The sequence below is a fragment of the Opisthorchis viverrini genome, assembly GCF_000715545.1.
Source record: "Opisthorchis viverrini unplaced genomic scaffold opera_v5_71, whole genome shotgun sequence".
Lineage (NCBI taxonomy): Eukaryota > Metazoa > Platyhelminthes > Trematoda > Opisthorchiida > Opisthorchiidae > Opisthorchis > Opisthorchis viverrini.
The window spans coordinates 1,090,282-1,103,749 of NW_008751727.1; the positions used below are offsets into that span (position 1 = coordinate 1,090,282).

General features: G+C 44.9%; 2 protein-coding genes across 2 annotated transcripts in view; one reads left to right on the forward strand and one right to left on the reverse strand.

The window, feature by feature from the left end:
- Window positions 1-1,707: 1,707 nt before the first annotated feature.
- T265_04362 (hypothetical protein) overlaps window positions 1,708-13,468 on the reverse strand; it is a gene marked incomplete at both ends in the record, with an annotated part of 52,239 nt that continues 40,478 nt past the window's right edge. The window contains 4 exons of the mRNA XM_009169083.1: window positions 1,708-2,421; window positions 3,968-4,147; window positions 7,873-8,907; window positions 11,702-11,947. Of these exons, the coding sequence (XP_009167347.1) occupies window positions 2,009-2,421; window positions 3,968-4,147; window positions 7,873-8,907; window positions 11,702-11,947 (1,874 nt within the window). The remainder of the gene's footprint in view (window positions 2,422-3,967; window positions 4,148-7,872; window positions 8,908-11,701; window positions 11,948-13,468) is intronic.
- Window positions 12,991-13,468, forward strand: part of T265_13493 (hypothetical protein) — a gene marked incomplete at both ends in the record, with an annotated part of 6,461 nt that continues 5,983 nt past the window's right edge. Inside the window, 2 exon segments of the mRNA XM_009169108.1 lie at window positions 12,991-13,128; window positions 13,134-13,417. Of these exon segments, the coding sequence (XP_009167372.1) occupies window positions 12,991-13,128; window positions 13,134-13,417 (422 nt within the window).

Sequence of the window (13,468 nt, forward strand, 5' to 3'; positions counted from 1 at the left end):
TCGGGTTCAAGTAGAGCATAGGGTTGGGGAGACTTATATGATGAGTCCGAAGAAGCGCTGAACCGGTTGTGAGTTGTCCAAGAGTGTTCAACAACCCTATGAGTGCTGTGTTACGTCTATACAACGTACTGCGATACTGGCGTGACGCGCCAATGAGACATGAGGTGGCCTAGTACGGAAGATTCAGCTGAAAAAGACGTAGTAAACGAAGGCACTAGTCGGTTCCTCCGTGTAAACAAAATTGGTATGCAAATGAGTGTAGTATGCCAAACAGGGTTTACTTGTTTCCTTTCTTTCCAGGGGGTGTCCAGGATGTCTTCGCCGCTTGCTCGTTTGTTCTCATTCCCGATACAGAGGAGTTAAAATGAGTTTCACCATACGGAGCTGACCTGGCTGTTTTCCAACAGAACGTCTCTCCGTTGGGTTCTCCGTGTGCAGTGTAGATGTCGGTTAAAATAACGGGATAAACAATTCGAGTGTCGGTGTTGAGGAGCCTAGACACTGAGTTATTGGTTCATACCGAAAATGATGACGAACAGAGTGGATATATTCAGCAAAACTATTCTAGGTTTCGGTAGCCATTAGCAAGGAACGGTCTACCGACCCTTAAAACCCACGAATATCGCTGGCCCAAGATTGTCCAACAGTGTGAAAGTCAAACGTATCGTGAAGTTGGCGCTTGTTTGGGCACGTTTCACGTCTGACCTTCGGACTGAGTCGTCTTGCGGTCTGTCGTGTTTGAGTTGCCTTTGGGTGATGAAGTAGACCGGACCAAATGGCAAATAACACTATCACACGTCATGGTAATGACCACTGATTCAGCAAAATACTTCTGTGTATATACCTCGAGATTTTGCTGCATTATGTGCAGGTTATCAAAGTGGACCCAATGGCACTTAGTAATAACAACTATGTCATTTGCTTGTTGAACGTCTAATTTTGTCAGTCATGAAGTCGTACTGACGATAGCTTGCAATCACAACATGGGATATGCATGCTGGGTCAAGTGGTCTGTAACCAGATCTCCTTAGAAAGACGGACTTGTGAAAACGGTTTTCGAAGATAAGGAACCATCGAACCCAACAGCCAGATCGAGGAGGTCTAAGACAAGTGCAGTGGCTACCCATCTGCTTTATGCGGGTCATGTAATCCATTCTGTCCACCGAGATCTGTTCGAAATTAGTCCTTGACTCATCAGGAGAAGTCACGTGACCCATTCTCCAAAGTATTCGTCTTTGGAAAGATGCAGTGCATCGACTTTACAAAACGAAAAATACGTTACCACATTCAGTGAGTTATTGTAACTAGTGGACGTATCTCGATTTTAGTGACCAGAAGATGAGAGCCGTGACAAAAACATTGCTCAGCGTCAAAATTAGCTTTGTGGGAATGTATGAACCATTAAACTACTATTTCTGGGGGGTTATTGAATTCCGCGGCCCGGGATAAAAGTGCATGAAAACGTTGGAGAAAGAAATCGTGTTCACTGTTTACGTCATAAGTTATAGGTGGAAGTATTTTTAATACAGCGTTAGATTGTTCCTGATTACCCAAACGTTGCATGATTTAGTGACCAGAAGATGAGAGCCGTGACAAAAACATTGCTCAGCGTCAAAATTAGCTTTGTGGGAATGTATGAACCATTAAACTACTATTTCTGGGGGGTTATTGAATTCCGCGGCCCGGGATAAAAGTGCATGAAAACGTTGGAGAAAGAAATCGTGTTCACTGTTTACGTCATAAGTTATAGGTGGAAGTATTTTTAATACAGCGTTAGATTGTTCCTGATTACCCAAACGTTGCATGAGAATTGAGTCGGATGAAGAGAGCTGGCTATTTTAGATCCAGATACTCGAATATTTTAGAAAAGGACGCTTCTGTTCATTATACGGGAGAGATATGAAAATAATCAATAAGGAGAAAGAAAGACAACAAAGATTTTGATGAAGTATGCGGCGAAGTCAATGCATAGTAAATAATATCCCGGATGTAAAAAATCCAGCCTTGTTTAGAACACGGGGTTCTTATCCTCGTAATGATCACGCGAGTGCTCAGCGAGACGGGAATACTTGCGTTGCATGTGGAGTGACATGCCAAGTGCAATAGCTGCCGACGCAATCACGATCACTACCATAAAGAGCCACATCAATTCCAACTCAAGAGTCACCCAGACGAACCATTCCGGCCAACGTTCAAAGCTTAGGAGCCGTTCAGCGACTTCGGGTTTGAGCAAGCTGTTCGCTATTCGCTCCAGATTGCCGTTGTTAGAACCGGGACGAATACGAAGAAGCCAGCACATAAGCGTGTAAATATCGATTGCATAAACTTGATCAACTACTTCGTGCCTGCGGAAGGATGGTCCACTGGCGATCAGGAAGGGGTTCATGTCGGCAAACTCAGGTGAGTAGCCGTGTATACCGCCTACACAGTGTAACGAGAGAAGAAACCAGAAAAACGAGGAAACGCTTTTAGTTGTGTTTTGATAGGGGGAAATCATGTCGAGAAAACATGGTCTCACGGAGAACTCAAGAGCAACTTCGAATCGCTTTGCAATAATGTTTTTTTAAAATAATTCTACATAGACTGATATGTCATGCCTTCGAATCTACTCGATCCATGTCCTGTACGTCTACTTTTGTCGTACTGTGCTTGCTAAATTTAGAAGGACCATGCGGAGTACGGTCGAGCCGCGGCCGTCTTCTTTGTTAACGCTTTTTCTGGTTGGCGGCCGAAGGACTGATCGACGGCGTACAGGGAAACTCTAAGCATTGCAAAAAGTTATGTTAATGGTGCTGGATTCATCCACATTCCAGATGGTTCGCGCAAAAACTAAACTTGAACTCTGTACAGCTTCCAGGAACACAAAACGCTACCTGGAATTCCCCGGAGTTGGGGGAAATATGTCAGGCACCAGGGGAATTTTAAACCACAGAGCATTGGGTCAACTCGACTGAATCCTTCAACATGTCTTATCGTATCCCAAGCAATCGGTCGAATATTGTTCGGTAGTTGATAATGAACGCGGATGAATCAGGGTCCAACGGAGTGCAGCTCTGTAGAGCGATGCTTAGCTCGATTAAAGTGACCGTTCCTCGACCAAAAACTCATAAACGTCACTCTTATCTAACCACTGTAAGTAACTCTTCAAGCTGTCTGATTTCTGGTTCTGTATTTCAACATTTATTAAGCAACAGCTGTAAAAATGGTCGGGACTCACCTAAAGCGCACATGTCTACCGAACTATGTATGTAACACATCGTTATACTTCTATCGAGAAATTGGGATTCACGACAAACCGTTTCACGGATCTTGGCGAGACATATTCCAAAAAATGCTGAAATGTCCTAAGACTAGAAGATGTAAACTGGCGCCATCGTCGATTAGTTTGGTTGTCTTTTGGTTCCAGAGTGACGATAGAGAATGCACGCCGAAGAATGGTCTGTCTAGGAGTTTTTGCAGGGATTAATGTTTCGCGAAGGAATTTGGGTAGGTTTGAACCTCGCGGATTTCCTCAGTGGTTTAGCCAACTCATTGTGTTTGAAAGGCATGTGATTCGCTGCCTCAAACCAACTAGCAACACGTATGTGTTCGTGACATTGCTGGGAGACCAGCTATAGCAGACCGGCAGCCAGAATGCTCGTATTCCAAACTGAAGGAGTGTAGGGGGTGTGGAATCAGATCTCTGAGCAGACTGATTCAGTACTCCAGAAAAGTTTGAACAATGATTGAATTCATTATGCCTGTAATCAATCTATCCTCAAAGGTGGAGAAGCACCGTACAGCTGCTTTGCCTTCGTTGGGAAGCATCAGCAATGTTAACCACATGAACTTGCCGAATGATTCGAAACCACGAAATCCAGGTTAGCAGCGGAACGCCATTTGACTGAGTGGCGGTGTGATTAAATTACAACCAGGCAAAATACCGCATCGTTAACCTTCAATCATAAAAATGAACATTGTTACATACCTTGACCTGATTCATTGCGACTGTGAACAAGATGCCACAGTGGATCAGGAAGTAGGACAATGGCAGGCATTCTGGAGTTAGTATGGTTGAAATTCAATACGGAGGGAGTGTCGGATAGCCAGTATACTTTCAAGTGTGGATGAGCACCATGGAGCTTTGAATAGACTTCATCTTCTTTGCCTGAAACAGTGGGAGGCAAGAAATAATACCCAGGAAAAACAAAGCACTCGACTTCGAGTTAACAAAAGAGCACTGCACAACACCGTACTGACAGAATGAAATCAATGTACAACTTATATGTCACACAAAGAAGTTTTCAACGGGGAGAGTATCTGTCATGGAAAAAAGCTCGCACTTATTCACGCCTAATATCATTCAATATTAGTGACTCAAATAAACCAATCAGTTGAAGAAAATAAATCACATAAGTCAGATAGGATCATTATTTTTCGCGCGCAAAATAATCTTTTTTAAACAGCCCGTCTGGGTGAAATGCCCGGACTCGGAAGATACCAAAACCCTCCAGCGGTGGAGGACGCCTGAAGCCGTTGCAAAAACCCATGTCAATGACGTCTAATCTATTTATGGCATCTTCCGACACTAGGCCAATCTAGCACAAGAGTGATAACCTCCAGCAGCCTGTTCATTTGGGAAGTACAAGAACCACAGCTATGAAATGACTCGGACCCAGAGCTTGTAAAACTTTTTTCCACGTAATTCCACTTGGGCCAAGTAACGAAAAAGAAGACAGGACAGACAGGGTCATGCTGCATTTGTGCATTCTGACTGAGATATTTCCGCGAATTTTCGTTCCTCATGGCGCACTCAGTTAGATCTTGCGAGTACCTCTTTCTCCTGGCCCGTACGACTGCTGGGTTCAACTACCGGCCAGATGAACTGTTCCGGACTATTTGATCTACGGTGAACGAGACCTACGTAACTTTTCTTTCTATCCGGAATGGAGGGGAAAATATGCCTAGCGTCTGCTACTAGGATAAATGATAGAGACTGTCTGACTGCTTACTGTCCAGCCATCCTGAATTTAACGGAGGAGGTTGTATCGGGCGATATTCCACCAAAATTGTCTTCCGGGTTTCGCAATAACGGTACGCTGGACACCGTGGCTTCACTACTTCATTCCCTCACTTTGTCGCTGAATAAGCACAATTTTATCGTCCAGTACGCTGTCCTAAATTCTTCGTCCACCAGGTAGGTGCTAATCGGCTAAGGTTCTGTTAGTTGATCTTCATTCCTTGTCTGGCCGCTTCAGTATTTTCATTCCCCTCCTAGCATACGACACTCAAGAGATACTAACTTGCTGATCCCTGTAAGACGATTCAAATAGCATCACACCATATTTCATCCATCACACTGATCACCGCCAAGCAGATGGTCCAGCTATACTTTTGACACTGCAGACAATATCGCTCACTGTATCATCGGATTCAGTCCCGCTACACATAAAAAGTTCACCTGACGGGCTTCTAAAGCAAACTTAAGAGGCACCCGGACATCTCGTAATGCAAAAGCCACTTCCTTGAAGCCATTCAATTTCCCCTCATTTGAAGAGCTTGCTAAATTCCATCCCTGAGAGGGAATACCATTTTCTGACTGCTAACAGGTGGAAGGAGGAAGGCCTTCGATGTGGAGTTGTTTGTTAGGAAATGCCAACTGACTAGTTATAGACTATTGGACAGGGAAGCGAAACTCTTATATGCATCTTGTTTACAAAAACTGAACACCCACCTTCTCCTTGAACGCGTCTTCCTGAGCTTTCCTGGATATTTATTGACTGTTACTCAAATCGAAGCAAATGCAACAAAGCGAATCCATAAATCCCGCAATAGATCTCCCTTTTCAAGAGACACAAAGCGAATGTACAAGAAAACATACTGCTCACATGCTTTCCCCATCAGTAGTATCACTGTTACGCAGGTATCCTGGCTTGCGAATATCCAATACACTGTGTTCCCCTAAGTACGATAATATCAAGAAAATTGGGAAACTTCTCCATGAGAAACCTGTGTCAGCTAAAATGCTCTTAGAGTTTCATTTCGAGATCTATCCACTCTTGTTTGTTTTCTATGATCTTGTGTAGTTCATGTCACGAAGGCCTCTCTTGTTCTCAAAATTGATTGTATGTGCTAGTCTCATAGCCTTCCAAAATATCAACCCTCGGATATCAGATATGCACTTCTCCAAGACCAGCTATCATCCGGATAAGAAAAGCTTCCGATAACCAGCTCCATTACCACAAATGTTGTGACTAAATATCTAAGATGCTTTCTCAAAATGTAGACAAGCTACCCGGCCATACGCTTGTAAATGTTCTTTTTGGTGTGCTTGAGTGTGCCTGTAAAGAATTTAACTAGTGCAGAGGGACAATTTGGGGCCTAAGGTACAAAGAATTACTTTCGGAGGGGGGCAGTGGTCTCAGTGGGTCGAAAGTGTGTATCCTTCGCGGATTCCAGGAAGTAAAAAGAGACTAAGAGCTGATTCATTACACCGTGATAAAGTCAGACTCGAACGGAGTAAAATATGCCGGTAAATATCGGGGATAGTTATGCTGATTAGTTATTTGGTAGAAGAGAATCAGGTTTCCACAATGTTCGATGGTGTCCAGTGAAGATCGGAGACCTGATAAATGTCGGTTAAACTCCTGTCAAAAGTTGCGGCCCGATTGCACGTCCTTGTAGCTGACTGCATGTTGGTTGAGCGTCGTTTGATTACTGTCCTCGAATTTGGACGGTAACCTCACTGAGGTAGGCATATATAATAATAAAAGTTGAGAAATTTCAATAGTAAATTTCTCGAGTGCACACAGAAGAGACCCAAGATGACGATTCCTCATGGCAGAAGCCCTGGCACGCAGCTTAGATTCCTCTGCGTTGCGTTCTTAGAAAACCTATAAAGCCTAATATCCAATGAAGTATTCATTAGTTTCATGATGGCGTCAGGATAGCGCTTCGCACTTGGACGGGTTGAAAGTGCTGTTATTTTCCGTTGATATCAGAAACACTCCCAACCTGAACACGCTACCACTCAAAACGCACTGATGATGTTACCTCGACTGGTGCTGAAGCAATTGCAACCAAATTGCTCAACTTAGCAAACAAACCAACAGTCAGCATTGCAACCTGAGCTGACAATATTTTCGTCAGCTATAGAAACTACAAGAAACAGAGCGGACCCTGGTTGTTTGCGGGAAATACAATCCAAGAATTTCCAGGCAAAAGAGGAAAATGTACAATACACCGCTGCCATTTCCAATTTTTTTTTAAATTTTGACTTTGTACATTGTTCTCCCCCAATACTTTTCACATTGCAGACAACTATTTTTACTACCACCGCCATCCCCAAGAAAATCGCAGGCATCTTGTGAGGTGAATCTTGCAAAGGATGGGCAAAAGTGCCATACTAGAATTGTTCAGCTGTAACAACCTTTCGGTGCCCTGCTACCATGCCACGCCAGGTTGCGCAAGCCTAGACAGAGGAAGTCGAGAGGCAGAGGTCGGGTTCGAACCACGGACTTTCCGGTCAGTAAATTCGCGCTCTAGCCACTGAGGTATCTCTCCCCCAGTAAATAAATAGTAAGTATCATACGATTAAAAAACTATCAAGCACAAACTAAAGTTAGGACCTGTTGGATAGCATAGTGAAAATTTGCAGCTCTTTGAAATACTGCTTTACATCAGAGACTTCAGCATCCCCACAGTACTTTCGTGGACAATTCTGCGGACCTTTTTGTCTTTATCGTGCACTCTAGCGCATGCAACTTCACTTGATTAATTAAAGTTTAATTATGGTTGATACTTTGATTTGTTTCACCAAAAAGGCAATTTATCATGGACTTCGCGGAAGAAAAAAGGGTAATTCATTAGAATGGATTACCAATGGACACTAACCTGGTTTAGGGTAGACGAGTCCGACACTGGAAAATTCAGTCGCACTGTAGTCTGCTGGATCCAACAAATCATCGATGACGATCATACGATCACGTGTTATCCAAGTCATGCCATGATCTGCAGTCAGAATTATGTCCACCTTGTCACGCAAATGACGCGCTTCCAAGCCGTCCAAAAGCTGGCCCAAAGATTTGTCCAACTCCACAACGACTTCAGCGACTTCCTCACTCTCTGGTCCATACGCATGGCCCGTCTCGTCCGGTTCATCAAAGTAGGCCAATACTAAGTCTAGCCGGTAACGGGGATTGTCCAACCACCACAGCAAATCCTTTACACGCTTCGTATAGGGATAACGTACAGAACCATCGAGCGTGGTGAATTGTGAAACCTGTTGGAACGGTAAATCTCCATTGACGAAGTTGTCCGTCAGTGGCCATAGAAGAGAGCCAGCAAGTCCACCTTTCCGCTGCAATGTGACCCAAATAGGCTCGGGCCATCCATCCAACCAAGGAGCTTCATTCAAACTTTTTTGACTGCCCATATCAAACGTCTCATTTGGCCAATGACTGTCAAACATGCTGTTGTCTACCACTCCACTATCTTGCGGATACAGTCCAGTCACAAGCGTGTGATGATTAGGCATGGTGACTGTGGGAAACGCGTTTATAGATCTGTTTGCACGAACCCCATCAGCTTCCAAGCGGGCAAAGTTTGGCAATGAATCGCGACCAAGACGTAACCGCACCAATTCTAGATAATCGTGACGAAAACCATCCATGCTGATAAGTAATAGGGTATGGGGTTTGTGATATGGCCAAAAGCATCTACTACCCGGGACGGGCAACCAGCACGGATCCACAAGTGGTTTGAGAAGGCTGAGTAGGAGGAGGCCCGAAAGGACCAAAACAATCGTCAGCACCAGGTTAAGGAAGCTGAATGCTTTGGATCTATGTCGACACTTATTCGAGTAATCATTAAGAAGTCGATGATATGGTTGGTTGCTTTCGGACGGTTGGAGTTCAACACCGGGCATGGCTGAAACGGAAATAGGGTGTTTTATATTAGTGTTTATCCGAAGATGCCCCAAAAAAAGTATCTATGCGTTCCAATTGAACATAGAAACCGAGAGGTTTAGAAGCCAAGACACAACACGCTGTTTTAATCGTTTCTGACTGCCAGTCAAAGTCACTTCGCACGTTAATACTAATTGCGACCACTGGAAGACAAACAAGACATTCAAAATGGACTTCAATCAATAACAGTTGATGGGACCCCGATTAGCTAGGATCCATGCCAAAGTGATGGAATACCAGTAGGCTAGATACATTCATTTCATGTCAGTCAGACAGCTGATGGACATAACGAAAGAGTCGCCACTGTCTCTTATCTCTACAAACAGACAGGAGGACAAAGCAAGGTTCACGTTTCTCGATGCACCAGGAGTTGGCTTCTGTCCATTCGGATAAAACTGTTGGACTGGCTGAGGAGCAGAACACCATTATCCCAAGTAGATGACAGTGGCGCTGAGAAACCATCGACCAAAGTGTCCCCAAGAAGCTGATCACGGCCTCACACAGCGTTTCAAAGCGCGCAACAGTATCCATGATGGTTTCTTATTTTTGTCATGTCAAGACACTCAAGACATTCCTGTAGATTTTGGGTTTCATTTCTGACGTCAGCCATTGCCAGTAACTGAAAATTGTTCTGTTCCTGCGGAAATGAAGTAAGCAGTTGATAGGCTTGCTGCGAGCTCAAATACAACTGGTAAACCACATTAAAGATTGTTCGAGACACGGCTCAAACTGCAGACTAGCTAAGATCAGGTACTACCAACTACCTTGGTCCGACCCCACATGGGTGACCTCATAGTGCCTGTCACCTCCCAGATAATCAGTACACGTGTCTCAAAGATAAACTTGAAACGAGACCATTTGAGCTTCAACTCAGTTGGTAATATTCTAGCTGGAACACAGGAAGGCAGGATGCCTTCAGTTGCGCAGCTACCTATCACGGAAAAGCGAATACAGCGATCGCAAACAATCACACAAGAAGATGAAAAACTCGTTTGTGTAGACTTTGGGAAACTCAATGTTCTCAGGTTCATTCCCGAGCGTTCTTTGGCGTCGGTTGAATAGTTGACGTCAATGAACGAACATAGTTGAACAGTTCAACTCAGCTTCCAACTCAAACACCGAGTAGCTGAGGAGATGGTGTCTTGGATTGTCAAAAGATGTCACCCATAGGTTTCATCAGTAATATACTTCGTTACGCATTCTCCTAAAGTTGGCATGGGCACCATCGATGAGCGGTTTACCGAACTCAATCCGACTGCGGCGGATGGTTCATTCGGCACATTCTCGGAGGCATCGTGCTTATTCCGAATCCGGCTCACATTTACTCGTGATGGTCTTCAACTTTCCTGAATGATATAAATATTCTCTCGATGGTAAACAGCAAAAGTTCTTGCAACTGACCGTCAGCTTTTGTGAATCCAGTCAACTTTCTGGACCATACGAAGATCTTTCCACTTGACTTTTAAGGTTATAGAGAGTGGTCGTACCTTTCTGTCTTTTGTCAAGTTCTTTGCCGAGCTCTTTGGCGCTCTCCTCCATTCCACTCCTAATCCTTTCGGTGGCAGTTGGGTTGTGAGTCACGAACTGATAGCCTTATCGACAGGTAGATATGGATGTCAGCCGTATATCGAAATGTACTTGGACCTAATTTTACCGGATAAGATGGAAGTGCTACCAAGACCATCAGTAGATTCGCTTCCCAATCACTCCCTCTAATCGCCAACCATTCCCCAGGAGTTTAATTATTGCGTTCCATGAGGCCAGTTGTCTGCAAACTCTTCACTTTTAAAACATGGTCGTTTGTCCCTTATGATTATCTTCGACACCCAGTGGTCCGCCACACTGGTGCACCACTATTCCCCTAATCGTAGTCATCCGTTGATTTGCTACGGCTGCAGCCTCAGTGAAAGGTATTCTGTTAACACCAAAACGCACTGAGTGCCACTAACTACCACCGAAAAGTGTCTCATGACGTCAACAGATCATAAGCCTCCTATTTCTCATACAGAAATAGATTCCATCGAGTGATTAGCTCCTGTCCCACCATTCGTCATCAGCTGTCACCGCTTTAAAAGTCACAGTGGAAGTGCTACCAAGACCATCAGTAGATTCGCTTCCCAATCACTCCCTCTAATCGCCAACCATTCCCCAGGAGTTTAATTATTGCGTTCCATGAGGCCAGTTGTCTGCGGGAGATAGGGTTACATCCTAAGTCGCTGCTAGCTGCTCCAAAACTCTTCACTTTTAAAACATGGTCGTTTGTCCCTTATGATTATCTTCGACACCCAGTGGTCCGCCACACTGGTGCACCACTATTCCCCTAATCGTAGTCATCCGTTGATTTGCTACGGCTGCAGCCTCAGTGAAAGGTATTCTGTTAACATCAAAACGCACTAAGTGCCACTAACTACCACCGAAAAGTGTCTCATGACGTCAACAGATCATAAGCCTCCTATTTCTCATACAGAAATAGATTCCATCGAGTGATTAGCTCCTGTCCCACCATTCGTCATCAGCTGTCACCGCTTTAAAAGTCACAGTGTTCTTCATCACACACTCGTACCTGGACAGTAGGTTCTCTACCAAAAAACTTCATGTCCCGGAGTATCTGGCGTGTATCAGCTCGTAGCATTTGATGACCAATTTTCCTTTGAAGTCATGAGGTATCACAGGCATTATGAAGACCGAGTCGTCTGACCGTCGAGATAATGTGCCGGCTTCATTCAGAGTTAGTCTATAGAAGCCCCCCGGACTACCTCTACCATTGTTTGCTTCCATGTACTCAATAACCGTTTTATCCAACAAGGCGCTTGCAATCTTCCGTCCCGTCGTTGTCCTATCTGGTCCCCTTACGAAAATATACTGCGATATCTCGAATATCGTGCCAACTGAAACCAGGCGGCCTGTGTGCAGCACATTCAGCTGAAGAACATCATAAACGGGAGCTTCAGTTGAGGCTCTTGTGAAAACCAAATTGATTTGCAAATGAGTGTACCTGGTTCCTGTTCGATGACAAGGCTATTGGCACCCACCATAACCCTTAGATTTGTTTCCGCTTGAAACACCCGGTTAAAAAAGTCAGCCAGGCGATTATCATTCCCCATACGTGTTGACATACTCTAGTAGTCGGTGAGCGAACTTTCCGAATGGACCTCCGGTAAGCCAAAAAGTCACAGTGTTCATCACATACCCGTACCTGGAAAGAAGGCTCTCTACCGAAAAACGTCATGCCTCGGAGTATCTGGCGTGTATCACCTCGTAGCATTCGATGACCAATTTTTCTTTAAAGTCATGAGGTATCACAGGCATTATGAAGACCGAGTCCTCTGACCTCCGAGATAATGTGCCGGCTTCAATCAGACTCGGTCGATAGAAGCCCCACGGACTACCGCCACCATTGATTGCTTCCATGTACTCAATAACAATTTTATCTAACAAGGGGCTTGCAATCTTCCGTCTTGTCGCTGCCCTATCTGGTTCCTTTATGAAAATATACTGCGATATCCCGAATACATACCACCGTGCCAACTGAAACATGAGCCGGCCTGTGTGCAGTATATTCAGTTGAAGAATATCATGAACGAGATATTCAGTTGTCTCTCATGAAAACCATATTGATTTGCAAATGATTGTATCTGGTTCCTGTTTGATGACAAGGCTATCGGGACCCACCACAGCCTTTGGATTTGCTTCTCCTTAAAACACCTGGTTGAGTAAGTCAGTCAGCCAAGCGATTCTCATTCCCCATACGTATTGACACACTCTTGTAGTCGGAGAGCGAAATTTCTGCATGGACCTCCGGTGGTCGTAAGCCACGCGAGGGGTATGTGGTCAGTCTCAAAATAATGTCACGGCGAATATCGTCTCCAACTCACAGACGACCGGTAGTGACAGTTGGATACCTGTGCTCAGCACTAATTAAGAAAATAACGGCCCATCAAAGCGCAGCAATCCCCAAGCTACTGGTGTCCATTGCGACAGTAACCATCTCTCCTACGTTGGGTATCTGGGAGATGGGTTAATGCTCCTGCCTTTCGGTACCTAGCCGCCATCCAACCAGAAGGAAGCACCAGGGCTGGGATATACGGAACAATCGCCACATGTTCCAACCCCCAACCTGGAGGACCAGGAGACTGTGTTCGTCAGACCTCTAACCATTGACCAACCTGGTATTGGAGACTCTGTGAGTGTCGCGGGACACTCTCCAGTATAGCTCAATGGATCGCTGAGGTGCGCAAACCGTCACACCACGGTAAGGTCCAGTCTCTTCGTGACGGAGAGAGCTTGCGATCCGACCGTGAAGTATGGTGGACACAGAAAGTCAAAGAAATGGAAGAGGCCCAGAAAGCCGGTAATGCCCGGCGATTATTTCAGTTGATCCGTGCGACCGGTCCCCGGAAACCACCTGTGAGTGAAAGCATCAAACATCAGAATGGAACGACCATCTCTAATAAGGAGGAACGCCTTGACCGGTGGGCTGAATACTTTGAACAACAAATGTCTTGGCCACCAGCCAGCACTCA